The 27,890-nt window shown below is 46.6% G+C and overlaps 2 protein-coding genes across 2 annotated transcripts; one reads left to right on the forward strand and one right to left on the reverse strand.

Moving 5' to 3' along the window:
- Positions 1-1,285: 1,285 nt before the first annotated feature.
- nf2b (NF2, moesin-ezrin-radixin like (MERLIN) tumor suppressor b) lies at positions 1,286-18,591 on the reverse strand. Its single transcript, XM_072374840.1, has 17 exons — positions 18,295-18,591; positions 18,047-18,150; positions 17,185-17,310; positions 16,980-17,102; positions 16,804-16,887; positions 16,650-16,718; positions 16,490-16,572; positions 16,333-16,408; positions 14,976-15,113; positions 12,885-12,959; positions 12,699-12,812; positions 12,504-12,626; positions 12,212-12,429; positions 11,776-11,878; positions 3,220-3,350; positions 2,821-2,989; positions 1,286-2,751 (listed from the first exon to the last, which is right to left on the reverse strand). The coding sequence occupies exons 2-17, from the start codon at positions 18,134-18,136 to the stop codon at positions 2,704-2,706; spliced, it is 1,770 nt and encodes a 589-aa protein (XP_072230941.1). The 5' UTR covers positions 18,137-18,150; positions 18,295-18,591; the 3' UTR covers positions 1,286-2,703.
- A 6-nt stretch (positions 18,592-18,597) lies between these two features.
- mettl27 (methyltransferase like 27) lies at positions 18,598-26,664 on the forward strand. The gene is made up of 6 exons (XM_072374841.1): positions 18,598-18,769; positions 19,328-19,458; positions 24,608-24,736; positions 24,814-24,949; positions 25,114-25,206; positions 26,310-26,664. Exons 1-6 carry the CDS (start codon positions 18,613-18,615, stop codon positions 26,510-26,512), a joined length of 849 nt encoding a protein of 282 aa, XP_072230942.1. The 5' UTR covers positions 18,598-18,612; the 3' UTR covers positions 26,513-26,664.
- The last annotated feature ends 1,226 nt before the right edge of the window (positions 26,665-27,890 follow it).

Consider the following 27,890-nt stretch of genomic DNA (forward strand, 5'->3'; position numbering starts at 1 on the left):
GCTTCCAGAGTTACGACTCTTTATAGGGTCAAAGCTTCCAGAGCTATGACCCTTTATAGGGTCAAAGCCTCCAGAGTTATGACCCTTTATAGGGTCAAAGCTTCCAGAGCTATGACCCTTTATAGGGTCAAAGCTTCCAGAGTTATTACCCTATATAGGGTCAAAGCTTCCAGAGTTATGACCCTTTATAGGGTCAAAGCCTCCAGAGTTATGACCCTTTATAGGGTCAAAGCTTCCAGAGCTATGACCCTTTATAGGGTCAAAGCTTCCAGAGTTATGACCCTATATAGGGTCAAAGCTTCCAGAGCTATGACCCTATATAGGGTCAAAGCTTCCAGAGCTATGACCCTATATAGGGTCAAAGCTTCCAGAGCTATGACCCTATAAAGGGTCAAACCTTCCAGAGTTACGACCCTTTATAGGGTCAAAGCTTCCAGAGCTACGACCCTATATAGGGTCAAAGCTTCCAGAGTTATGACCCTATATAGGGTCAAACCTTCCAGAGCTACGACCCTTTATAGGGTCAAAGCCTCCAGAGCTACGACCCTTTATAGGGTCAAAGCCTCCAGAGCTACGACCCTTTATAGGGTCAAAGCCTCCAGAGCTACGACCCTTTATAGGGTCAAAGCCTCCAGAGTTATGACCCTATATAGGGTCAAAGCCTCCAGAGTTATGACCCTATATAGGGTCAAAGCTTCCAGAGTTATGACCCTTTATAGGGTCAAAGCCTCCAGAGCTACGACCCTTTATAGGGTCAAAGCCTCCAGAGCTACGACCCTTTATAGGGTCAAAGCCTCCAGAGTTATGACCCTATATAGGGTCAAAGCCTCCAGAGTTATGACCCTATATAGGGTCAAAGCTTCCAGAGTTATGACCCTATATAGGGTCAAAGCTTCCAGAGTTATGACCCTTTATAGGGTCAAAGCCTCCAGAGCTACGACCCTATATAGGGTCAAAGCCTCCAGAGTTATGACCCTATATAGGGTCAAAGCTTCCAGAGTTATGACCCTTTATAGGGTCAAAGCCTCCAGAGCTACGACCCTTTATAGGGTCAAAGCCTCCAGAGTTATGACCCTATATAGGGTCAAAGCTTCCAGAGTTATGACCCTTTATAGGGTCAAAGCTTCCAGAGTTATGACCCTATATATGACCCTATATAGGGTCAAAGCCTCCAGAGTTATGACCCTATATATGACCCTTTATAGGCAAGTTGTCCCTACACCTCAGCAGAACTTTAGTTATTCACCACAAACCGTCAGTCAAACACCAGGCTTCCTGTCAGCTGTTTAAGAATGTTCCTTTATTAGGAGGACTGTGTGTTAACAGACACATTATGAGCAACAATTATTCTCCAATTATCCAACAAGCCAGTCAGAAGCACAACAGAGGCACCGTCGTGTCATTAGTGATGTAATGAAGTGAGGTTACAACAGAGACGTTAGGTCACTTCAAGGTAAACATGCGCTCCGAAATGTTGTTCAACACTAGACTGAACATTAAAAGAAAGGTATAGCACAAATAAATAAGGGTAAAGGAGGAAACTGAGGCCCATCTGAACCTGAATCTACACCAGACCGAGGTTAGTGTTCAGCCATGAGACCCCCGCCCGTCACCGCTCTGAAGAACGTGGCGAGCGGATTCACCCAATATCGTTATAGTCCACAGCAGGGGGGCAGCTAGGAACAGTTTCCATCTTTTTTAACAGAACATATGTTCATAAATATTATTAATATCCGACTCACTGTCGCTGGGACTCTTTTATATTTATGGGAACATAATGAGATTCTCCTGATCGTTTCCAACACTAACCCTGAGAAAAGCGCGAGCTCAGGACCAAACGGAGAGCCATCAGTCATCTGTTCTGTGAATTCATAAAGGTCAGAGTTAAACAGCCCCAACACGAAGAGCAGAAAGACACCAAACAACACCTTAACATCTTAAAACGTAGCAAAAAAGTCCAGCAGCAGCCTGCAGGACCAAGTATAAAAACTGAAAATGGCAGAGCTGAAGCCCGAAAGTGTAATACTCGCCAAAGAGCTCCCGTGATCAGGCTCCGCCCACAATAAAGGCACCTGGGTGACGCCAGCAAAGCAGCTGAGTTTACCACAGCTCCCTGCACGGGATGATTTAACGAGGATCTGAGTCCGTCTGAATAAGAATCTGTGAATGAGAGCAGCTTTTTAGGGAATTTGTGTCAGAATACGTTAGAGTTCTGGAGGTCTGGAGCATGCAGAGCACCTGCAGCTGTTTGAGAGCAGCTGAGCGTATTCATGCAGCAGTAAATGGGCTTAATTTGACCTTCCACGCTAAGTACGACTGATCAAACCTTATATTTCGTGTACCGAGCCTCCATCAGCCCAAATGTGAAATCTGTGCCTCCAAAGAGCTTCGTTTCAAAGTGGAGTCTGAGAAAACAACCTCTAAAAGTCGAAGGTAAGTCATCACATCCCTTAAAAGCACAAAGTATAAAAGACAACGCCTTGAGAATCCCATCCTGAGTCAGCGTTGTACATGTCACACGTTAAAGTTCTTTATGTTTAGCAGAGCTGAGTGTAGCGGGTATCTGTGTCCGTCTGTCCCAGAGAACAGCGTCACGGTGTTTCCACGCCGCTGTCCGTTACGTTTCAGCCGGGAACAAGGCGCCCAAGCATGCTGCAGGAGCCCCGAGTCGCAGCCACAGGCCCCGCTGCTGCAGGACCGGCATCACACCTCCTCAAAGAAGGCCATCTGGGACATGTAGGCGGAGTTCCGCTGCAAGACAAACCATGTGAGTGGCATCAGTCACCGGGGGGGAACGGTTCCAGAGACAAGTCAACCTACGTTGCTGTGGGGTAAGTAGACGGGCTCCTGGACGTATCCCCTGGCCTCGCTGTGGAGGCTGTACAGGCTGGCTTGCTGCTGCTGCTCCTCCAGCTTCAGAGACTCGATCTCAGACTTCAGCTCCTTCAGCTGGTCCTGCAGGTGTTTGCTCTTCTCCATGTACTCCAGCCTGCATCAGGGCGAGAAAACACGGCGGCGTCAAGATACAGAAAGAGCGCTGCGGCGCTGCAACACGCCGTCAGCACACAGAAAGAGCTGCAACAGGGTGTCAGACACACAGAAAGAGCTGCAACAGGGCGTCAGACACAGAAAGAGCTGCAACAGGGCGTCAGACACAGAAAGAGCTGCAACAGGGCGTCAGACACAGAGAAAGGAGGCACTAACCCTAACCCAGCTCACCTCTCTCTCTCGATCTCCATCGACAGCCTCTTCATGTCAGAGTCCTTGAAGTCGAGGCGTGAGGACGCAGATTCATAGCCAAATTCTGACGGCTCGGGAGGAGCGGGGGGGGTGGAGTAAGCTGCTATGAGCTGGAGGAGAGGTAGAGGAAGAAGTTAATACCTTCATGGAGGCAAAGCACGTTAAGACTGAGCATCACGGCTTATCTGAGTCAAACCAAACTGTCTTTCCATCTCCGCCCTGAAATAACGTCTCCTGCTTCTTTTCTCCTGCTTCTTTTCTCCTGCTTCTTCTCTCCTGCTTCTTTTCTCCTGCTTCTTTCCTCCTGCTTCTTTCCTCCTGCTTCTTTTCTCCTGCTTCTTTCCTCCTGCTTCTTTTCTCCTGCATCTTTCCTCCTGCTTCTTTTCTCCTGCTTCTTTCCTCCTGCATCTTTCCTCCTGCTTCTTTCCTCCTGCTTCTTTCCTCCTGCTTCTTTCCTCCTGCTTCTTTTCTCCTGCTTCTTTTCTCCTGCTTCTTTCCTCCTGCTTCTTTTCTCCTGCATCTTTCCTCCTGCTTCTTTCCTCCTGCTTCTTTTCTCCTGCTTCTTCTCTCCTGCTTCTTCTCTCCTGCTTCTTCTCTCCTGCTTCTTTCCTCCTGCTTCTTTCCTCCTGCATCTTTCCTCCTGCTTCTTTCCTCCTGCTTCTTCTCTCCTGCTTCTTTCCTCCTGCTTCTTTCCTCCTGCATCTTTCCTCCTGCTTCTTTCCTCCTGCTTCTTTCCGCCTGCTTCTTTTCTCCTGCTTCTTTCCTCCTGCTTCTTTTCTCCTGCATCTTTCCTCCTGCTTCTTTCCTCCTGCTTCTTTCCTCCTGCTTCTTCTCTCCTGCTTCTTTTCTCCTGCTTCTTTTCTCCTGCTTCTTTCCTCCTGCTTCTTTTCTCCTGCTTCTTTTCTCCTGCTTCTTTCCTCCTGCTTCTTTTCTCCTGCTTCTTCTCTCCTGCTTCTTCTCTCCTGCTTCTTTTCTCCTGCTTCTTCTCTCCTGCATCTTTCCTCCTGCTTCTTTCCTCCTGCTTCTTCTCTCCTGCTTCTTTCCTCCTGCTTCTTTCCTCCTGCATCTTTCCTCCTGCTTCTTTCCTCCTGCTTCTTTCCGCCTGCTTCTTTTCTCCTGCTTCTTTCCTCCTGCTTCTTTTCTCCTGCATCTTTCCTCCTGCTTCTTTCCTCCTGCTTCTTTCCTCCTGCTTCTTCTCTCCTGCTTCTTTTCTCCTGCTTCTTTTCTCCTGCTTCTTTCCTCCTGCTTCTTTTCTCCTGCTTCTTTTCTCCTGCTTCTTTCCTCCTGCTTCTTTTCTCCTGCTTCTTCTCTCCTGCTTCTTCTCTCCTGCATCTTTCCTCCTGCTTCTTCTCTCCTGCATCTTTCCTCCTGCTTCTTTCCTCCTGCTTCTTTTCTCCTGCTTCTTCTCTCCTGCATCTTTTCTCCTGCTTCTTCTCTCCTGCTTCTTCTCTCCTGCTTCTTTCCTCCTGCTTCTTCTCTCCTGCATCTTTCCTCCTTCTTTTCTCCTGCTTCTTTTCTCCTGCTTCTTTCCTCCTGCTTCTTCTCTCCTGCTTCTTTCCTCCTGCTTCTTTCCTCCTGCTTCTTTCCTCCTGCATCTTCTCTCCTGCTTCTTTCCTCCTGCATCTTTCCTCCTGCTTCTTTTCTCCTGCTTCTTTTCTCCTGCTTCTTTTCTCCTGCTTCTTCTCTCCTGCTTCTTCTCTCCTGCTTCTTCTCTCCTGCATCTTTCCTCCTGCTTCTTTTCTCCTGCATCTTTTCTCCTGCTTCTTTTCTCCTGCTTCTTTCCTCCTGCTTCTTTCCTCCTGCTTCTTTTCTCCTGCTTCTTCTCTCCTGCTTCTTTCCTCCTGCTTCTTCTCTCCTGCTTCTTCTCTCCTGCATCTTTCCTCCTGCTTCTTTCCTCCTGCATCTTTTCTCCTGCTTCTTTTCTCCTGCTTCTTTCCTCCTGCTTCTTCTCTCCTGCTTCTTCTCTCCTGCTTCTTTCCTCCTGCTTCTTTCCTCCTGCTTCTTCTCTCCTGCTTCTTTTCTCCTGCTTCTTTTCTCCTGCATCTTTTCTCCTGCATCTTTTCTCCTGCTTCTTCTCTCCTGCTTCTTTCCTCCTGCATCTTTCCTCCTGCTTCTTTCCTCCTGCTTCTTTCCTCCTGCATCTTTCCTCCTGCATCTTCTCTCCTGCTTCTTTCCTCCTGCATCTTTTCTCCTGCTTCTTTTCTCCTGCTTCTTTCCTCCTGCTTCTTTTCTCCTGCTTCTTCTCTCCTGCTTCTTTCCTCCTGCTTCTTCTCTCCTGCTTCTTCTCTCCTGCATCTTTCCTCCTGCTTCTTTCCTCCTGCATCTTTTCTCCTGCTTCTTTTCTCCTGCTTCTTCTCTCCTGCTTCTTCTCTCCTGCATCTTTCCTCCTGCATCTTTCCTCCTGCTTCTTCTCTCCTGCTTCTTTTCTCCTGCTTCTTTTCTCCTGCATCTTTTCTCCTGCATCTTTTCTCCTGCTTCTTTTCTCCTGCTTCTTTCCTCCTGCTTCTTTTCTCCTGCTTCTTCTCTCCTGCTTCTTTCCTCCTGCTTCTTCTCTCCTGCTTCTTCTCTCCTGCATCTTTCCTCCTGCTTCTTTCCTCCTGCATCTTTTCTCCTGCTTCTTTTCTCCTGCTTCTTTTCTCCTGCTTCTTTCCTCCTGCTTCTTCTCTCCTGCTTCTTCTCTCCTGCATCTTTCCTCCTGCATCTTTCCTCCTGCTTCTTCTCTCCTGCTTCTTTTCTCCTGCTTCTTTTCTCCTGCATCTTTTCTCCTGCATCTTTTCTCCTGCTTCTTCTCTCCTGCTTCTTTCCTCCTGCATCTTTCCTCCTGCTTCTTTCCTCCTGCTTCTTTCCTCCTGCATCTTTCCTCCTGCATCTTCTCTCCTGCTTCTTTCCTCCTGCATCTTTCCTCCTGCTTCTTCTCTCCTGCTTCTTTCCTCCTGCTTCTTTCCTCCTGCATCTTTCCTCCTGCATCTTTTCTCCTGCTTCTTTTCTCCTGCATCTTTTCTCCTGCTTCTTCTCTCCTGCTTCTTTCCTCCTGCTTCTTTCCTCCTGCATCTTTCCTCCTGCATCTTTTCTCCTGCTTCTTTCCTCCTGCTTCTTTCCTCCTGCATCTTTCCTCCTGCATCTTCTCTCCTGCTTCTTTCCTCCTGCATCTTTCCTCCTGCTTCTTCTCTCCTGCTTCTTTCCTCCTGCTTCTTTCCTCCTGCATCTTTCCTCCTGCATCTTTTCTCCTGCTTCTTTTCTCCTGCATCTTTTCTCCTGCTTCTTCTCTCCTGCTTCTTTTCTCCTGCTTCTTCTCTCCTGCATCTTTCCTCCTGCATCTTTTCTCCTGCTTCTTTTCTCCTGCTTCTTTTCTCCTGCATCTTTTCTCCTGCATCTTCTCTCCTGCTTCTTTCCTCCTGCTTCTTTCCTCCTGCATCTTTTCTCCTGCTTCTTTTCTCCTGCTTCTTCTCTCCTGCTTCTTCTCTCCTGCTTCTTTCCTCCTGCATCTTTCCTCCTGCTTCTTCTCTCCTGCTTCTTTCCTCCTGCATCTTTCCTCCTGCTTCTTCTCTCCTGCTTCTTTCCTCCTGCTTCTTTCCTCCTGCATCTTTCCTCCTGCTTCTTTCCTCCTGCTTCTTTTCTCCTGCTTCTTTCCTCCTGCTTCTTCTCTCCTGCTTCTTCTCTCCTGCATCTTTCCTCCTGCATCTTTTCTCCTGCTTCTTTTCTCCTGCTTCTTTCCTCCTGCATCTTTCCTCCTGCATCTTTCCTCCTGCTTCTTTCCTCCTGCTTCTTTCCTCCTGCATCTTCTCTCCTGCTTCTTTCCTCCTGCATCTTTCCTCCTGCTTCTTCTCTCCTGCTTCTTTCCTCCTGCTTCTTTCCTCCTGCTTCTTTCCTCCTGCATCTTTCCTCCTGCATCTTTCCTCCTGCTTCTTTCCTCCTGCTTCTTTTCTCCTGCTTCTTTTCTCCTGCTTCTTTTCTCCTGCTTCTTTCCTCCTGCATCTTTTCTCCTGCTTCTTTTCTCCTGCTTCTTTTCTCCTGCATCTTTTCTCCTGCTTCTTTTCTCCTGCATCTTTTCTCCTGCTTCTTCTCTCCTGCTTCTTTCCTCCTGCTTCTTTCCTCCTGCATCTTTCCTCCTGCTTCTTTTCTCCTGCTTCTTCTCTCCTGCATCTTTCCTCCTGCATCTTTTCTCCTGCTTCTTTTCTCCTGCTTCTTTTCTCCTGCATCTTTTCTCCTGCTTCTTCTCTCCTGCTTCTTTCCTCCTGCTTCTTTCCTCCTGCATCTTTCCTCCTGCTTCTTCTCTCCTGCTTCTTTCCTCCTGCTTCTTTTCTCCTGCTTCTTCTCTCCTGCATCTTTCCTCCTGCATCTTTTCTCCTGCTTCTTTTCTCCTGCATCTTTTCTCCTGCTTCTTTTCTCCTGCTTCTTTCCTCCTGCTTCTTTTCTCCTGCTTCTTTCCTCCTGCTTCTTTCCTCCTGCTTCTTTCCTCCTGCTTCTTTCCTCCTGCATCTTTCCTCCTGCTTCTTTCCTCCTGCTTCTTTTCTCCTGCTTCTTTCCTCCTGCTTCTTCTCTCCTGCTTCTTCTCTCCTGCATCTTTCCTCCTGCTTCTTTCCTCCTGCATCTTTTCTCCTGCATCTTTCCTCCTGCTTCTTTCCTCCTGCTTCTTCTCTCCTGCTTCTTTCCTCCTGCATCTTTCCTCCTGCTTCTTCTCTCCTGCTTCTTTCCTCCTGCATCTTTCCTCCTGCTTCTTTCCTCCTGCTTCTTTCCTCCTGCTTCTTTTCTCCTGCTTCTTTTCTCCTGCTTCTTTTCTCCTGCTTCTTTCCTCCTGCATCTTTTCTCCTGCTTCTTTTCTCCTGCTTCTTTCCTCCTGCATCTTTCCTCCTGCATCTTTCCTCCTGCTTCTTTTCTCCTGCTTCTTCTCTCCTGCTTCTTTTCTCCTGCTTCTTTCCTCCTGCATCTTTTCTCCTGCTTCTTCTCTCCTGCTTCTTTCCTCCTGCTTCTTTTCTCCTGCTTCTTCTCTCCTGCTTCTTCTCTCCTGCTTCTTTCCTCCTGCATCTTTCCTCCTGCTTCTTCTCTCCTGCTTCTTTCCTCCTGCATCTTTCCTCCTGCTTCTTCTCTCCTGCTTCTTTCCTCCTGCTTCTTTCCTCCTGCATCTTTCCTCCTGCATCTTTCCTCCTGCTTCTTTCCTCCTGCTTCTTTCCTCCTGCTTCTTTTCTCCTGCTTCTTTTCTCCTGCTTCTTTCCTCCTGCATCTTTTCTCCTGCTTCTTTTCTCCTGCTTCTTTCCTCCTGCATCTTTCCTCCTGCATCTTTCCTCCTGCTTCTTTTCTCCTGCATCTTTTCTCCTGCTTCTTTTCTCCTGCATCTTTCCTCCTGCTTCTTCTCTCCTGCTTCTTTCCTCCTGCTTCTTTTCTCCTGCTTCTTTTCTCCTGCTTCTTTTCTCCTGCTTCTTTTCTCCTGCATCTTTCCTCCTGCTTCTTCTCTCCTGCTTCTTTTCTCCTGCATCTTTTCTCCTGCTTCTTTCCTCCTGCTTCTTTCCTCCTGCATCTTTCCTCCTGCATCTTTCCTCCTGCTTCTTCTCTCCTGCTTCTTTTCTCCTGCATCTTTTCTCCTGCTTCTTTTCTCCTGCATCTTTCCTCCTGCTTCTTCTCTCCTGCTTCTTTCCTCCTGCTTCTTTTCTCCTGCTTCTTTTCTCCTGCTTCTTTTCTCCTGCTTCTTTTCTCCTGCATCTTTCCTCCTGCTTCTTCTCTCCTGCTTCTTTTCTCCTGCATCTTTTCTCCTGCTTCTTTCCTCCTGCTTCTTTCCTCCTGCTTCTTTTCTCCTGCATCTTTTCTCCTGCTTCTTTTCTCCTGCTTCTTTTCTCCTGCATCTTTCCTCCTGCTTCTTCTCTCCTGCTTCTTTTCTCCTGCATCTTTTCTCCTGCTTCTTTCCTCCTGCTTCTTTTCTCCTGCTTCTTTCCTCCTGCTTCTTTCCTCCTGCTTCTTCTCTCCTGCTTCTTTCCTCCTGCTTCTTTCCTCCTGCTTCTTTTCTCCTGCATCTTTTCTCCTGCTTCTTCTCTCCTGCTTCTTTCCTCCTGCTTCTTTCCTCCTGCATCTTTCCTCCTGCTTCTTCTCTCCTGCTTCTTTCCTCCTGCTTCTTTTCTCCTGCTTCTTCTCTCCTGCATCTTTCCTCCTGCTTCTTTTCTCCTGCTTCTTTTCTCCTGCATCTTTTCTCCTGCTTCTTTTCTCCTGCTTCTTTCCTCCTGCTTCTTTTCTCCTGCTTCTTTTCTCCTGCTTCTTTCCTCCTGCTTCTTTCCTCCTGCTTCTTTCCTCCTGCTTCTTTCCTCCTGCATCTTTCCTCCTGCTTCTTTCCTCCTGCTTCTTTTCTCCTGCTTCTTTCCTCCTGCTTCTTCTCTCCTGCTTCTTCTCTCCTGCATCTTTCCTCCTGCTTCTTTCCTCCTGCATCTTTTCTCCTGCATCTTTCCTCCTGCTTCTTTCCTCCTGCTTCTTCTCTCCTGCTTCTTTCCTCCTGCATCTTTCCTCCTGCTTCTTCTCTCCTGCTTCTTTCCTCCTGCTTCTTTCCTCCTGCATCTTTCCTCCTGCATCTTTCCTCCTGCTTCTTTCCTCCTGCTTCTTTCCTCCTGCTTCTTTTCTCCTGCTTCTTTTCTCCTGCTTCTTTTCTCCTGCTTCTTTCCTCCTGCATCTTTTCTCCTGCTTCTTTTCTCCTGCTTCTTTCCTCCTGCATCTTTCCTCCTGCATCTTTCCTCCTGCTTCTTTTCTCCTGCTTCTTCTCTCCTGCTTCTTTTCTCCTGCTTCTTTCCTCCTGCATCTTTTCTCCTGCTTCTTCTCTCCTGCTTCTTTCCTCCTGCTTCTTTTCTCCTGCTTCTTCTCTCCTGCTTCTTCTCTCCTGCTTCTTTCCTCCTGCATCTTTCCTCCTGCTTCTTCTCTCCTGCTTCTTTCCTCCTGCATCTTTCCTCCTGCTTCTTCTCTCCTGCTTCTTTCCTCCTGCTTCTTTCCTCCTGCATCTTTCCTCCTGCTTCTTTCCTCCTGCTTCTTTCCTCCTGCTTCTTTTCTCCTGCTTCTTTTCTCCTGCTTCTTTCCTCCTGCATCTTTTCTCCTGCTTCTTTTCTCCTGCTTCTTTCCTCCTGCATCTTTCCTCCTGCATCTTTCCTCCTGCTTCTTTTCTCCTGCATCTTTTCTCCTGCTTCTTTTCTCCTGCATCTTTCCTCCTGCTTCTTCTCTCCTGCTTCTTTCCTCCTGCTTCTTTTCTCCTGCTTCTTTTCTCCTGCTTCTTTTCTCCTGCTTCTTTTCTCCTGCATCTTTCCTCCTGCTTCTTCTCTCCTGCTTCTTTTCTCCTGCATCTTTTCTCCTGCTTCTTTCCTCCTGCTTCTTTCCTCCTGCATCTTTCCTCCTGCATCTTTCCTCCTGCTTCTTCTCTCCTGCTTCTTTTCTCCTGCATCTTTTCTCCTGCTTCTTTTCTCCTGCTTCTTTTCTCCTGCTTCTTTTCTCCTGCTTCTTTTCTCCTGCATCTTTCCTCCTGCTTCTTCTCTCCTGCTTCTTTCCTCCTGCTTCTTTTCTCCTGCTTCTTTTCTCCTGCTTCTTTTCTCCTGCTTCTTTTCTCCTGCATCTTTCCTCCTGCTTCTTCTCTCCTGCTTCTTTTCTCCTGCATCTTTTCTCCTGCTTCTTTCCTCCTGCTTCTTTCCTCCTGCTTCTTTTCTCCTGCATCTTTTCTCCTGCTTCTTTTCTCCTGCTTCTTTTCTCCTGCTTCTTTTCTCCTGCATCTTTCCTCCTGCTTCTTCTCTCCTGCTTCTTTTCTCCTGCATCTTTTCTCCTGCTTCTTTCCTCCTGCTTCTTTTCTCCTGCTTCTTTCCTCCTGCTTCTTTCCTCCTGCTTCTTTTCTCCTGCTTCTTTTCTCCTGCTTCTTTCCTCCTGCATCTTTTCTCCTGCTTCTTTTCTCCTGCTTCTTTCCTCCTGCTTCTTTCCTCCTGCTTCTTCTCTCCTGCTTCTTTTCTCCTGCTTCTTCTCTCCTGCTTCTTCTCTCCTGCTTCTTTCCTCCTGCTTCTTTCCTCCTGCTTCTTCTCTCCTGCTTCTTTCCTCCTGCTTCTTTCCTCCTGCTTCTTTCCTCCTGCTTCTTCTCTCCTGCTTCTTTTCTCCTGCTTCTTCTCTCCTGCTTCTTTCCTCCTGCTTCTTTCCTCCTGCTTCTTTTCTCCTGCTTCTTTCCTCCTGCTTCTTTCCTCCTGCTTCTTTTCTCCTGCTTCTTTCCTCCTGCATCTTTCCTCCTGCATCTTTCCTCCTGCTTCTTTTCTCCTGCATCTTTTCTCCTGCTTCTCCTGCTTCTCCTGCCATCGTCGGGACTTTTCCCGTCAGAACTTAACTCGTCGCTGTAGCAAAGCGTCTGACATTAAGCTCCCTCAGTCCAACCCTTTGAAGCCCATGAGTCACCTTTAAAGGCACAGCAGCTGATCAGCGGCCTTCAGCTGTTAGAGTTCACTCTCACAGACTTCATATTTCAGAGAAACTCAAGTAATCACCCTAAACAGAACCTGCACTGATCCACAGAAACAAATAAAGGAAACAGCATGGCAGTACGGGGTAGGTGGTCTTTGTGATCTCCAGCAGCTTCTGCTTGGCTCTCCTCTCTGCATCCTTTGCCTCCGTCAGGTCCTGCTTCAGGTGGTCCGCCTCCTTCAGCCTGAAACAGAGGTTTGGTCTGATGAAACAGCAGCGCTGTGAACATTTCTGCGGCTCAGATAACAGCTGGAGAACACATCTGTAGGTTTTCCACAGCTGCATCCTGTTCCAGGGGATAATCTACACCAATGCTCTGACTCTAAGAGGTGGAAAGGTTTTAAATCAGCTGTTATGCTCATGGCAGCAGATCCACAGTGACTCACAGTGGGGGGGCCCACCTTCTGCAGGTGGGCCCTCTCACCACACCCAGGTGAAAGGTGGCAGTCTGACCTCTGATAAAGACCCCAGGATTAAAAGCAGGACCCTTCGTTAAGCTAATGCTGCAGACTCAGACCTCCTCTCAGACTGCTCCACCAGCTTCACCGCCAGCTGCTCCGCCTCCCTCATCTTCTGCTCCATCAGCCGCTTCTCCTCCTTGGTCTTCATGGCCGTGACCTCTAACCTCTGCCTCTCCTGCTCGGCCTCTGCAGCTTTGTGGGCCAGCAGCTTGGCTTCTTCCTCGGCTATCTGGGCCTTCTCTGCCAGCAGGTCTGCAGTCTCCTCAGAGCGCAGCTGCAGGGGAACAAGCATCTTTACAGTGTGCTGGAACAGGGGAGAGGGTCTCAGCTGCAGGGGGAGCCTCTCACCAGCGCCTCGTTGGCCAGCCGTGCCTCGTCCTGCAGCTGGAAAAGCCTTCGCTCCATCTCCTCCTTCGCTCGCTCTGCTTCTTCTCTCATCTGCTTTTCCCGGGCCAGGATCTGTCGCTCCATCTGAAGGAAACACAGGAGCACAGCTGAGAAAGCCGCTCTGGCTTCGCAGCGGCGGCAGCTGGGAGCACAAACCTTCTTGCGGGCCTTCTCCTCTTTAGCCTGAGCCTTCATCTGCTGCACTTCGATGGAGTCCACCTTCCTCCTCCTCATGAACAGATCGTGGTTCCCGATGCAGAGCTGCAGGATCTAAACACAGGAGGGACTGTGAGGTGGCCCTGCTCAGCTTTGGGTGGATCAGCAGCTCGGTTACACACTCACCAGCTTGTTCACACGCAGCTGAGAGGAGTAGAACTTGAAGACATCTTTCTTTTTGTCCAGCGGTTTGATTGTGAACTGAAAGGAGGAGAAGTTCAGTCAGAGCAGGGAACATCTGCAGCTCTTTACAGTGAAGCTCGACCCACAGTAACCGGTCCATGGTTCCATGGTGGAGACTCACGGGGGGGGCGAGGCCGATATCTTACTGTAGGGATGTCAAACTCCTGTATTAAAGGGCCGCTGTCCGGCAGGTTTTAGATGTTTTCCGGCAGGTTTTAGATGTTTTCCTGCAGGTTTTAGATGTTTCCTGCAGGTTTTAGACGTTTCCCTGCAGGTTTTAGATGTTTCCCTGCAGGTTTTAGATGTTTCCTGCAGGTTTTAGATGTTTTCCTGCAGGTTTTAGATGTTTCCCTGCAGGTTTTAGATGTTTCCCTGCAGGTTTTAGATGTTTCCTGCAGGTTTTACATGTTTCCCTGCGGGTTTTAGATGTTTCCTGCAGGTTTTAGATGTTTCCCTGCAGGTTTTAGACGTTTTCCTGCAGGTTTTAGATGTTTTCCTGCAGGTTTTAGATGTTTCCCTGCAGGTTTTAGATGTTTCCCTGCAGGTTTTAGATGTTTTCCTGCAGGTTTTAGATGTTTTCCTGCAGGTTTTAGATGTTTCCCTGCAGGTTTTAGATGTTTCCCTGCAGGTTTTAGATGTTTCCCTGCAGGTTTTAGACGTTTCCCTGCAGGTTTTAGACGTTTCCCTGCAGGTTTTAGATGTTTCCCTGCAGGTTTTAGATGTTTTTCTGCAGGTTTTAGATGTTTCCCTGCGGGTTTTAGATGTTTCCCTGCGGGTTTTAGATGTTTTTCTGCGGGTTTTAGATGTTTTTCTGCGGGTTTTAGACGTTTCCCTGCGGGTTTTAGACGTTTCCCTGCGGGTTTTAGACGTTTCCCTGCGGGTTTTAGACGTTTCCCTGCGGGTTTTAGACGTTTCCCTGCGGGTTTTAGACGTTTCCCTGCGGGTTTTAGACGTTTCCCTGCGGGTTTTAGACGTTTCCCTGCGGGTTTTAGACGTTTCCCTGCGGGTTTTAGACGTTTCCCTGCGGGTTTTAGACGTTTCCCTGCGGGTTTTAGAAGTTTCCCTGCGGGTTTTAGATGTTTCCCTGCAGGTTTTAGATGTTTCCCTGCAGGTTTTAGATGTTTCCCTGCAGGTTTTAGATGTTTCCCTGCAGGTTTTAGATGTTTCCCTGCAGGTTTTAGATGTTTCCCTGCAGGTTTTAGACGTTTTCCCTGCAGGTTTTAGACGTTTTCCTGCAGGTTTTAGACGTTTCCCTGCAGGTTTTAGACGTTTACCTGCAGGTTTTAGACGTTTTCCTGCAGGTTTTAGAAGTTTTCCTGCAGGTTTTAGAAGTTTCCCTGCAGGTTTTAGATGTTTCCCTGCAGGTTTTAGATGTTTCCCTGCAGGTTTTAGATGTTTCCCTGCAGGTTTTAGATGTTTCCCTGCAGGTTTTAGATGTTTTCCTGCTGGTTTTAGATGTTTCCCTGCAGGTTTTAGATGTTTTCCTGCAGATTTCAGATGTTTCCCTGCAGGTTTTAGACGTTTCCTGCAGGTTTTAGATGTTTCCCTGCAGGTTTTAGACGTTTCCTGCAGGTTTTAGATGTTTCCTGCAGGTTTTAGACGTTTCCCTGCAGGTTTTAGATGTTTTCCTGCAGATTTCAGATGTTTTCCTGCAGGTTTTAGATGTTCCCCTGCTCCAACACCTGATTGAGATCAATGCCTCATTAGCTGGTTTGTACAGAACTTAACAATCTTTTGAAGAGATTATTTTACTCTGAATCAGGTGCTTTGAAGCAGGGAAACATCTAAAACCTGCAGGACAGCGGCCCTCCAGGACCGGAGTTTGACATCCCTGAACTGTAGCACTAAGATAGGAGGAAGCCCTGTGATGGGATGCACTGGATTAATCATTTAAAGCTCGCAGCTAAAGAATATTTCCTGAAAGTTTCAGTGCAGCAGACCCACATCACAGCTTCTTCCTCCGTGGAGCCGCTTTGGATTGATGGTTTCCTGCTTTTCAGACTGGCCTCTAACAGAAAGCTGCCATAAGGTTACCTCCTTCTCGCTGTAGGAGATGTTTCGGATCCCGCTCCAAGGGAACGACTTGTTGGGGTTAAGTTTGCTCTTGGGGCTGTAGATGTGAAGGCCCTGAGCATCCACTCCGAGCAGGAGGTCCGTGTCCCTCTTGTTCTGCTGTTGGTGAGAAGCAACACGACAGTTAAAGGCTGCATCTGGAACAGCTGCATCTGGAACAGCTGCATCTGGAACAGCTGCACCTGGAGCAGCTGCACCTGGAGCAGCTGCACCTGGAACAGCTGCACCTGGAACAGCTGCACCTGGAACAGCTGCACCTGGAACAGCTGCACCTGGAACAGCTGCACCTGGAACAGCTGCATCTGGAGCAGCTGCACCTGGAACAGCTGCACCTGGAGCAGCTGCACCTGGAACAGCTGCACCTGGAACAGCTGCACCTGGAACAGCTGCACCTGGAACAGCTGCACCTGGAACAGCTGCATCTGGAACAGCTGCACCTGGAACAGCTGCATCTGGAGCAGCTGCACCTGGAACAGCTGCACCTGGAACAGCTGCACCTGGAACAGCTGCACCTGGAACAGCTGCACCTGGAACAGCTGCACCTGGAACAGCTGCATCTGGAGCAGCTGCACCTGGAACAGCTGCATCTGGAACAGCTGCACCTGGAACAGCTGCACCTGGAACAGCTGCACCTGGAACAGCTGCACCTGGAACAGCTGCACCTGGAACAGCTGCACCTGGAACAGCTGCATCTGGAGCAGCTGCACCTGGAACAGCTGCACCTGGAACAGCTGCATCTGGAACAGCTGCACCTGGAACAGCTGCATCTGGAACAGCTGCACCTGGAACAGCTGCACCTGGAGCAGCTGCTTCTGGAGCAGCTGCATCTGGAACAGCTGCACCTGGAACAGCTGCACCTGGAACAGCTGCATCTGGAGCAGCTGCACCTGGAACAGCTGCACCTGGAACAGCTGCACCTGGAACAGCTGCACCTGGAGCAGCTGCACCTGGAACAGCTGCACCTGGAACAGCTGCATCTGGAACAGCTGCACCTGGAACAGCTGCACCTGGAACAGCTGCATCTGGAACAGCTGCACCTGGAACAGCTGCACCTGGAACAGCTGCATCTGGAACAGCTGCATCTGGAACAGCTGCACCTGGAACAGCTGCACCTGGAACAGCTGCACCTGAAACAGCTGCACCTGGAACAGCTGCACCTGGAACAGCTGCACCTGGAACAGCTGCACCTGGAACAGCTGCACCTGGAACAGCTGCACCTGGAACAGCTGCACCTGGAACAGCTGCACCTGGAGCAGCTGCACCTGGAACAGCTGCACCTGGAGCAGCTGCAGCACCGAGCAACAGCCACTGAACTCACCGTGATGGCAAAGTAGCTGACGCCGTACATCTCCAGGTCCTGAGCGATTTTTAAGTACTCCATCTCTGCCTCGTCCCTGTAGGAGGAGCAGAAACACGGTGAGACAGAACCACGCCTTTATTAGCGCTGCTGATCTGCCTGAGAGCGGCGGCCCGACCTGGCGATGCCTCGGTGCTCCGCGTACCACGCCGTGATCTTCTCCTCCCACATGTCCGCCGTCATCTGGTACTGCATGAGGACCTGAAAGACACATCTGATCTTATCTCATCCCACGGCAGACAAACACCGGCTAACAGCCTCTTTCACGGCCCACTCACCCTTTTTGGCAGCAGCTCATCCTGGGCCAGGAAGCCCGGCTTGTGGAAGTTTGGGTCGTAGGCCCCGTACTGTGGTTAGGATGAGAAACAGCAGTGAGACTTCTGCACAGTCAGCCTGAACGATGCAGCTCTGGGCCTCGCCGAGTGTTCCTACCTTGGCCTGGACGGCGTACGACGCCAGCAGCACCGAGGCTTCGGGGGAGCAGAAGATCTCCTCATCTAATATCTGCTTTTTCACCTAAAACAGGAGCAGAAGACGTGTTAACAGGCGCCGAACTGCACAAAAGAGACGACTGGATTCCATCCAGGTGTTCAAAGAGCTTCTACTACCTGCAGGAAGAAGAGGTGCTGAGTGATCTCCTGGACCAGCTCCTCCTCCACCTTTTCAGGGAAGAACTTAGCCAGGAAGTGAAAGGTTATGGGCGAGTCTTTGGGAACCTCCTGATCCAAAACCTGAGCAGATAAACCAAAAGGAGGAGACAAACATGAGCTACCAGAGCAGGATATTACCTCAACAACACCTTCATTCACTCACCCGCTTCTCCGGTTTCAGCCAGGCGTAAGTGTCCTTTACGATGTACCGGAGTCCAAAAAACCAGGTCTCCCTCAAACCCACCGTGCGGCACACCAGGTCAAACAGGTCCTTCCCTTTCCACTTAACCTGAAAGAGGAAGCACATTCCTGCAGTTGTCATTTTTAACAGAGAAAAGCCTTTTCTGCCAGTGGAGCTGCTGCTTCCTCAACCTTCAGCTGCAGGAAATGCAAAAAGGGAAAGATTCAGACCGTTTCCTCGCTGCGTTTGACCCTAAAAGTCCAAAAACTAAACCTCAAACTGAGATTTCAGGAGCCCAATAACTTAATCCTCATTTCTTTGAGTCGTAAATAAGAAAGCCAACTGTCAGAGTCATCCAGGACAGACCAAAGGTCTGCTCATCTACCACAGAACCTGTGCAGAACCGGGCCTTCGATGGGCCTCACTTAAAGGACTCAAAGTGAAGCTTCAGTTTAGAGGATTTCAGCCCAACTGCAGCCATCTGTGAGGCTGTTGTTCAGCTTCTTCTGTGGATTCCTGCCTGGAGCTGCCCCTTTGGCCCGTTTAGGGATGGAAACCTTTGAGTTTTTAATCCCAGGCTCCTTTAAAAGGTTTAAAAGCAGGAGAAGAGGCTGAAACCCTGATTAGTTTGGAACTATTTCATGAGAAAAGCTGCTGCTCCGACCTGAACCGAGTCAGGACCTGTGCAGCCGAGGAGCTTCAGAGTCCGGGAGCTGCATTTAGACTCGAGTAAAGTCCACAGAAAGCCAGAATAATCATCTTTGTTCAGCGTGGGACCCCACAGGAGCAGAGAAATGGTTAAAGACTGGTTAAAGTGCCAGAGGCTGCTTCAGGATGCTCGTACCTCACAGCTGAACTCCATCTCAGCATCCATAGTGATAACCTTGACTTTGAAAGTCTTCGGCTGCTTCTTCTTTAACCCGAGGATAGACATTTCTGAAGGTGTTTCTGAGGGGAAAGAGCACACAAATACAGCTGATTTTACACATCTGGGCGCCTTTTAATCCAGGCCAGGAGAAAACTAATGATTTTACAGTCAGAAATGCTTCATTGTTCCAGAGGAGGGTTTAAAATGAGGATGAGGCCCATTACCAGGGGGTAAAGTTAAACTTCTGCCGTCCAACCAGGCTTCGCTAAGCTAACTTCTCTCCAAACAGCTTTATCCTCCCAGCTATGCCACAAACACGGACCAGAACAAGTTGGACACGCGGAGAAACTTTGTGGAGACCCCCATCACGGCTGCAGATGTTAAAGTCGGTTCAAACTGCTCTGGGACAGCTTGGCTAAAGCTAGCAGTTGCTACCAGGTTAGCTTCGTTAGCCTGCAGCTGAAAATCAGGACGACTTTCCAGAAGATTTTTGTTTTGACTCCCAGTCGCTCTACAGGTGGGAACATGAACAGCACTCCGGAATGACGCTGCTGCGCATGTGCAAGAATCTGCCCGCTCGAATGCCTCCTTCACTGACCGTCGGAAATAACGCGCTTTCAGTGTTTGTGTCCAAGAACGCAGCAGCAGGGGTCGGGCTGAACCTGTGCGGTGCACGGCTTATTTCTCTGGCCACTAACGGTAATTAAACATAAAAGATGTTCACAAAGGCTTTAAACTCTCAGTCGGGTCATCGATCAGAAGCTGTTTCGGTAAAAAGCCGGAAACGCCTTCCAGTGGAGCTGCTCCAACGTGTCTTTAATGCAGTGTTTGACTCTATCTGAGCTAGCCTGGGACCTTTGGGGAGAGAAACTGCCGGTAAAACCACGCATTGAGGTCAGGGATGGCAGTTCATCTCAGTGTAAAGTAAAGGTAGTTGTCGGCTTTAGATTTGCGCACGAGCCAAGTGTCCAAAACCGAGTAGTTCACTCAACCAGGCTGTTTATTGCGCTTTACTAACAGCAGTATTAGTAAAACAGGTAACATATGTGCCATATATCCCTTTTAGAGCAGCTTTTGGGTTAATCAGGTGAAAGAAAAGCAACTACTTTCAGCCTCTCACACAAAATCCCACCCATCAGTCCATATATATATATAGATGATTGATTATTAACAGGTAGAGTAGATCAGCTTATATGGGGAAAAAAAAGCATCTTTTAATACTATTTCTTGGCTAACTTTCTCCTTTTTCCTAAATAGATCTGTCTACGATGTCAGCTGTCAGTAACACCTTTGAAAATGTGAAGGCGGTTATCTTATCAGCTCATAAAAGCACCACGCCGAGAGAGAAGGTCAACTTCTACAACTCGTGGGCAGGGAACTACGATCAGGTGAGGAAACAGACAACTATTGGCTCTGTTTGGTTGCTGCAAAGCTCGGGAAACCTTTAGTGTTTCTGCGGCTCCTAAGAGCTCGAATAAAGGCTCTTAAAGGCTCTTAAAAGGCTCTTAAAGGCTCTTAAAAGGCTCTTAGCTTATTGAAACGCTGAAGATGACCATGACCTGGATCTGCAGCAGCATAGAGAGTAAGGAGAGCCCGTTTAAACCTTCAGATAAACCTTCAGGTAAAGATTTAAAAGGTTAAAGGTGATCCTTTTTTATGGGGAAATGAGCCAACTTCAGGTAAAGATTTAAAAGGTTAAAGGTGATCCTTTTTTATGGGGAAATGAGCCAACTTCAGTTAAAGATTTAAAAGGTTAAAGGTGATCCTTTTTTATGGGGAAATGAGCCAACTTCAGGTAAAGATTTAAAAGGTTAAAAGTGATCCTTTTTTATGGGGAAATGAGCCAACTTCAGGTAAAGATTTAAAAGGTTAAAGGTGATCCTTTTTTATGGGGAAATGAGCCAACTTCAGATAAAGATTTAAAAGGTTAAAAGTGATCCTTTTTTATGGGGAAATGAGCCAACTTCAGGTAAAGATTTAAAAGGTTAAAGGTGATCCTTTTTTATGGGGAAATGAGCCAACTTCAGGTAAAGATTTAAAAGGTTAAAGGTGATCCTTTTTATGGGGAAATGAGCCAACTTCAGGTAAAGATTTAAAAGGTTAAAGGTGATCCTTTTTTATGGGGAAATGAGCCAACTTCAGGTAAAGATTTAAAAGGTTAAAGGTGATCCTTTTTTATGGGGAAATGAGCCAACTTCAGGTAAAGATTTAAAAGGTTAAAGGTGATCCTTTTTTATGGGGAAATGAGCCAACTTCAGGTAAAGATTTAAAAGGTTAAAGGTGATCCTTTTTTATGGGGAAATGAGCCAACTTCAGGTAAAGATTTAAAAGGTTAAAGGTGATCCTTTTTTATGGGGAAATGAGCCAACTACAGGTAAAGATTTAAAAGGTTAAAGGTGATCCTTTTTTATGGGGAAATGAGCCAACTACAGGTAAAGATTTAAAAGGTTAAAGATGATCCTTTTTTATGGGGAAATGAGCCAACTTCAGGTAAAGATTTAAAAAGTTAAAGATGATCCTTTTTTATGGGGAAATGAGCCAACTTCAGGTAAAGATTTAAAAGGTTAAAGGTGATCCTTTTTTATGGGGAAATGAGCCAACTTCAGGTAAAGATTTAAAAGGTTAAAGGTGATCCTTTTTTATGGGGAAATGAGCCAACTTCAGGTAAAGATTTAAAAGGTTAAAGGTGATCCTTTTTTATGGGGAAATGAGCCAACTACAGGTAAAGATTTAAAAGGTTAAAGGTGATCCTTTTTTATGGGGAAATGAGCCAACTTCAGGTAAAGATTTAAAAGGTTAAAGGTGATCCTTTTTATGGGGAAATGAGCCAACTTCAGGTAAAGATTGGTTTCCTGGTGGGATCTGCTGCCTTCAGGGTCCTGGACAAACCTTTTCCTTTCGAGCTCTTTGGTGTAATCTGTCCTGGTTTAGTTAAACAGGCCTAAAGCCTCTCACTTCACCCAAAAGGTTCTGTATTTTCAACAGCTTGTTCCCATGATGTCTGTAACTCTTCTTCTTGGAGAGGCTTGGCCTTCTTCTTGCAGCCTTCTGATTTTCCTCTGTTCACATACAGTTTCTCTGACTGGATTAGTGGAGTTCGAACTCTTTTTCAGCCCCCAAAGAACCATTTGTTTGATACACATAAACAAAGTGACAGTTTTACTTTGGTAGATCCCTGTTAAAAAGATTTAAAAAGCTCTTTCTGTTGTAGAAACTGATGCAGCTGGGCAGGATAATCCGGTCAAAAAGCCACAGTGAAATGTGTTTTGTACGTTGACGACACCTGTTTTATCCAGAGAAGTGTTGGTAAAACTACTTTTTAAAAGTTAAAAGCATAAAAAACAGGTACAGCAGTGTTAAAGCACTTTCCTTCACTCTCACTTAATGAGTAACTTGTTTATTTACAGTTCTGTCATCACACCAGAGAACTTTATGTGAGTTTTGAAGAAAGGATTTTCAGATTTTAGGATCTGAAACTGCAGGAAAAGGAGGAAAATGGATGAAACCAAGGAGGAGAGCAGGACTACACTGCCCCCTGGTGGCCAATCAGAGGAACGAGCAGATGTCCCACAGGCTGATAAAATGGATCGGGCTCCAAATGATGGCTCCTGATGACAAAGGCTGTCCAACAGTTAGATAAAGAAGAACAGACAGTGTGTCTGAGGCGATCCAACGTCAAACTATTGATATAAACTGACTGCACCACAAAGCAATAGATCAATGAAGGCTAAAACACACAAACTGCATCCCCGAGGTTCACTTTCCTCTGCTGAAATAAGAGTTTAATGGAAACAGATATGCTGAAATAAGAGTTTAATGGAAGCAGATATGCTGAAATAAGAGTTTAATGGAAGCAGATATGCTGAAATAAGAGTTTAATGGAAGCAGATATGCTGGAATAAGAGTTTAATGGAAACAGATATGCTGGAATAAGAGTTTAATGGAAGCAAATCTGCTGAAATGAGAGTTTAATGGAAACAAATATGCTGGAATAAGAGTTTAATGGAAACAAATATGCTGGAATAAGAGTTTAATGGAAACAAATATGCTGGAATAAAAGTTTAATGGAAACAAATATGCTGGAATAAAAGTTTAATGGAAGCAAATCTGCTGAAATAAGAGTTTAATGGAAACAAATATGCTGGAATTAGAGTTTAATGGAAGCAGATATGCTGAAATAAGAGTTTAATGGAAAGAAATATGCTGAAATAAGAGTTTAATGGAAGCAAATCTGCTGAAATAAGAGTTTAATGGAAGCAGATCTGCTGGAATAAGAGTTAAATGGAAGCAGATATGCTGGAATAAGAGTTTAATGGAAGCAAATCTGCTGAAATAAGAGTTTAATGGAAGCAGATCTGCTGGAATAAGAGTTAAATGGAAGCAGATATGCTGGAATAAGAGTTTAATGGAAGCAGATATGCTGGAATAAGAGTTTAATGGAAGCAGATATGCTGAAATAAGAGTTAAATGGAAGCAGATGTGCTGGAATAAGAGTTTAATGGAAGCAGATATGCTGGAATAAGAGTTTAATGGAAGCAGATATGCTGAAATAAGAGTTAAATGGAAGCAGATGTGCTGGAATAAGAGTTAAATGGAAGCAGATGTGCTGGAATAAGAGTTAAATGGAAGCAGATGTGCTGGAATAAGAGTTTAATGGAAGCAGATATGCTGGAATAAGAGTTTAATGGAAGCAGATATGCTGAAATAAGAGTTAAATGGAAGCAGATCTGCTGGAATAAGAGTTTAATGGAAGCAGATGTGCTGGAATAAGAGTTAAATGGAAACAAATGTGCTGAAATAAGAGTTTAATGGAAGCAGATGTGCTGGAATAAGAGTTAAATGGAAACAAATGTGCTGGAATAAGAGTTTAATGGAAGCAGATCTGCTGAAATAAGAGTTAAATGGAAGCAGATCTGCTGAAATAAGAGTTAAATGGAAGCAGATGTGCTGGAATAAGAGTTAAATGGAAGCAGATGTGCTGGAATAAGAGTTTAATGGAAGCAGATATGCTGGAATAAGAGTTTAATGGAAGCAGATATGCTGAAATAAGAGTTAAATGGAAGCAGATCTGCTGGAATAAGAGTTTAATGGAAGCAGATGTGCTGAAATAAGAGTTTAATGGAAGCAGATCTGCTGAAATAAGAGTTTAATGGAAGCAGATCTGCTGAAATAAGAGTTTAATGGAAGCAAATCTGCTGAAATAAGAGTTTAATGGAAGCAGATGTGCTGGAATAAGAGTTAAATGGAAGCAGATGTGCTGGAATAAGAGTTTAATGGAAGCAGATGTGCTGGAATAAGAGTTTAATGGAAGCAGATGTGCTGGAATAAGAGTTTAATGGAAGCAGATGTGCTGGAATAAGAGTTTAATGGAAGCAGATCTGCTGGAATAAGAGTTAAATGGAAGCAGATATGCTGGAATAAGAGTTTAATGGAAGCAGATGTGCTGAAATAAGAGTTTAATGGAAGCAGATGTGCTGGAATAAGAGTTTAATGGAAGCAGATCTGCTGGAATAAGAGTTAAATGGAAGCAAATCTGCTGAAATAAGAGTTTAATGGAAGCAGATGTGCTGGAATAAGAGTTTAATGGAAGCAGATCTGCTGGAATAAGAGTTAAATGGAAGCAAATCTGCTGAAATAAGAGTTTAATGGAAGCAGATCTGCTGAAATAAGAGTTTAATGGAAGCAGATCTGCTGAAATAAGAGTTTAATGGAAGCAAATCTGCTGAAATAAGAGTTTAATGGAAGCAGATGTGCTGGAATAAGAGTTAAATGGAAGCAGATGTGCTGGAATAAGAGTTTAATGGAAGCAGATATGCTGAAATAAGAGTTAAATGGAAGCAGATCTGCTGGAATAAGAGTTAAATGGAAGCAGATCTGCTGGAATAAGAGTTTAATGGAAGCAGATATGCTGAAATAAGAGTTAAATGGAAGCAGATCTGCTGGAATAAGAGTTTAATGGAAGCAGATGTGCTGAAATAAGAGTTAAATGGAAGCAGATCTGCTGGAATAAGAGTTTAATGGAAGCAGATGTGCTGAAATAAGAGTTAAATGGAAGCAGATCTGCTGGAATAAGAGTTTAATGGAAGCAGATGTGCTGAAATAAGAGTTTAATGGAAGCAGATGTGCTGAAATAAGAGTTTAATGGAAGCAGATATGCTGAAATAAGAGTTAAATGGAAGCAGATATGCTGAAATAAGAGTTAAATGGAAGCAGATGTGCTGGAATAAGAGTTTAATGGAAGCAGATGTGCTGAAATAAGAGTTAAATGGAAGCAGATCTGCTGGAATAAGAGTTTAATGGAAGCAGATGTGCTGAAATAAGAGTTTAATGGAAGCAGATGTGCTGAAATAAGAGTTTAATGGAAGCAGATATGCTGAAATAAGAGTTAAATGGAAGCAGATATGCTGAAATAAGAGTTAAATGGAAGCAGATGTGCTGGAATAAGAGTTTAATGGAAGCAGATCTGCTGGAATAAGAGTTAAATGGAAGCAGATGTGCTGGAATAACTGCTTGTCTTCCTCTCTTTGCTCTGAACAGGATGTGGCTGTTCTGGACTACCGTGCACCGGCTCTGGCTGCAAACTGCATCTCGTCCCATTTCAGCGGCGCTCCAGAAGCAGCGGTCGTGTTGGACGTGGCGTGCGGCACGGGGCTGGTGGCCAAACAGGTAGGAGGCGTGGCCAGAGGCCGGCTGAGTCAGAGGGAGTAACTCCAAGGTCAAACCAATGTGTCTGTGCTGCTCAGATGAAACAGCGTGGCTTCGGGCGTTTTCTGGGGGTGGATGGAAGCGATGCCATGCTGCAGGTGGCCAGGCGGAGCGGGCTGTACCGGGACCTGAAGCAGTGCCTTCTGGGAGAGGAGCCTCTGCCTTCTCAGTGGGGTAATCAAACCCGTCGCATCACCCGGGTTACGGATCGCTGCGATCCTCTGGTCCCTAACCCTGGTGTTAGATCATCTTTAGTCCTGGGATCCGTCTCCAGGAGCCTCTGATCCCTAACCAGGAGCCTATCAGGAGCCTGAACTCTTTGGCCTCTCCACCCCCAGGTCTGTGTGATGTGGTCGTGGTCGTGGGAGCCCTGAGTGTCGGTCAGGTCCCCGTCGGTGCCGTCAGACACTTCTGCAGGGCCACCAAGCCAGGTGAGGGGGGGCGTTATAAAGCTTATAGTTAGGGATGGCTCAGCCTGAAACATCCCATAGTTAAGCTGCTATAGGCTTAGACTGCTGGGGGAGCTCATCTGTCCCACCTTTCCTCTCTTTCCTCTCTTTTCCCCCTGTTTAATTTCTCAGATGATTTTCTGTCCATGTGACATTATTGTGGTTATTAACTTGTGTTTCCCTGTTCCAGCAGGTATCCTTTGAATGGTGTTATGGTGTTTTTCCCCCCTCTTTTCCCTCTTTTCTGTCTTCTCAAACCCCAGCTGGTCGAGGCGGATGGACACCCTTCCTGGTTCTGGTTCTGCCAGAGGTTTCTTCCTGGTTCTGCCAGAGGTTTCTTCCTGGTTCTGCCAGATGTTTCTTCCTGGTTCTGGTTCTGCCAGAGGTTTCTTCCTGGTTCTGCCAGAGGTTTCTTCCTGGTTCTGGTTCTGCCAGAGGTTTCTTCCTGGTTCTGCCAGAGGTTTCTTCCTGGTTCTGGTTCTGCCAGAGGTTTCTTCCTGGTTCTGCCAGAGGTTTCTTCCTGGTTCTGGTTCTGCCAGAGGTTTCTTCCTGGTTCTGGTTCTGCCAGAGGTTTCTTCCTGGTTCTGCCAGAGGTTTCTTCCTGGTTCTGGTTCTGCCAGAGGTTTCTTCCTGGTTCTGGTTCTGCCAGAGGTTTCTTCCTGGTTCTGCCAGAGGTTTCTTCCTGGTTCTGCCAGAGGTTTCTTCCTGGTTCTGGTTCTGCCAGAGGTTTCTTCCTGGTTCTGGTTCTGCCAGAGGTTTCTTCCTGTTAAAGGGAGTCGTTCCTTTCCACAGTCCCTCAGGCTCAGGACGGGAGATTGGACTGAAGACAAGTTTCGGTCCAATCTGTTGGTTTCCTTAGCTAGGATATTATTTTTGAATTGGCTCCATATGAATTAATTGGATTATGATTACAATGAATTGAATTCCAATTGGCTTGAATTGGACTTTATTACTTAAGTTCCTTGAGATGATATTTGTTGTAATCTGGTGCTTTATAAATAAAACTGAATTGAATTGAATTGAATTGAATTTGGTTTTGAATGAGTAATTAACCGCTCAGCTGCACTCTGGCGTCTCTCCACCAGGGGGCATCATCTGCATGACAACAAGAAGTAACCAAGACAATCTGGAGTACAAAGCCACCCTGGAGCGGGAGCTGAGGCAGATGGAGCAGGAGGGGCTTTGGGCCTGTGTGGAGGTGGCTGAGGAGAAGGACTGGGAGAGAGCTGTGTCAGAGCAGGAGGTCGGCTACATATCTGGGGCCGTGTACCTCTATAAGAAGCTGTGACGCCATAAGAGACAAAGACCAACAAAGAAGAGAACAGTTCCAGAATAAAGAAAATGTTTGAATCAGTCGTCATGATGTGAAATATTCATCAGAATATGCAGCAAGTCCTGCATTTGAAGCCTTTTTTCATTATGAAACGGTCATAATCTGACATAAATACAAAAATATATAATGTTAAAACAACCTTAAATTAATGCAGTTTCAAGTTAAAGCAGAGAAATGTTTCACTTTCTGCTCAATTATTAAGTTATTTTATGACTTCATTTAACAGCATTTATTATCATATTAGGTTCATTATTGAGCCATTGATACAGTTTGAGTCGTCCACACCACAGATAACAATGGGGGGGGGGGGGGGCAGTAAGCACCATATGAGCATTTTCACATCAGAGCACACATCAGTCTGCAAGTCTTTTGTTTCAGAGGCAAAGGAAGACAGAAAGAAAGAAAAAGAAGGAAAGAAAGAAAGAAAAAGACAGAAAGGAAGAAAGAAAGAAAGACAGATGGAGGAAGACGGGATGCAGCACATGTTGAGTTTCAGTGAAGTTTTACTGAAAGATTCACTTCCTGGTTATGACATCATTTAACTTAAAAATCTGAATGATGTAGTTTGGGTTGAATAGAAAGAAAGAGAGAGAGAAAGAAAGAGAGAGATATAGAAAGAAAGAAAGAGGTCAAAGGTTAAATTTGCTCGGTACCTTCTTGGATAATATTCTGCTTTTACTCAGAATCTTTTGTTGTTCCAGTGTAATTTTGGCCTGTTTGAACCTATAGGGGGGGGGGTTCAGAAGGAGGCCAGACTCAGTAACAGAAGTGTTTATCCAACTCATATTTCCAATCATTAATCAAGCTAACGTGTTGTTCTTGGACTGCGGGAGGAAACCGGAGCGTCCAAACGCCACAGCTTTGAGTCCAGCCGGGAACCTTCCAACCGGGAACCTTCCAGCCGGGAACCTTCCAGCCGGGAATCTTCCTGCTGGGAACCTTCCTGCCGGGAACCTTCCTGCTGGGAACCTTCCTGCCGGGAACCTTCCTGCTGGGAACCTTCCTGCCGGGAACCTTCCTGCCGGGAGGCCTCAGGATCCTCCGAGCCGCCCGGGTTCTGCCTGAAAACCTTTTCAGGTGCATGAAACCCTCTGTTCTCTGTTGGAAATGGGCCGGTTTCTGGAAGAAGATGGTCTAAGGTGTGTTGGGACCATCAGGAGACGTGTCCCTGGTGTCTCCTGCACCTTCATCCAAAAGGTCTTCTTCCTCCCTCCAGCCTCCAGGACTCCTCCCTTAACCTCCTGCATGTCCAGGCGGGCTTCATCCAGAAGATCCTCGCAGGGAGCATTTCTTTCTTCTCTTTGAGGCTGGGTGACTTAGTGACTCAGTCTCC

Source organism: Leuresthes tenuis, unplaced genomic scaffold (assembly GCF_036924035.1).
Source record: "Leuresthes tenuis unplaced genomic scaffold, fLeuTen1.0.hap1 SCAF_21, whole genome shotgun sequence".
Lineage (NCBI taxonomy): Eukaryota > Metazoa > Chordata > Actinopteri > Atheriniformes > Atherinopsidae > Leuresthes > Leuresthes tenuis.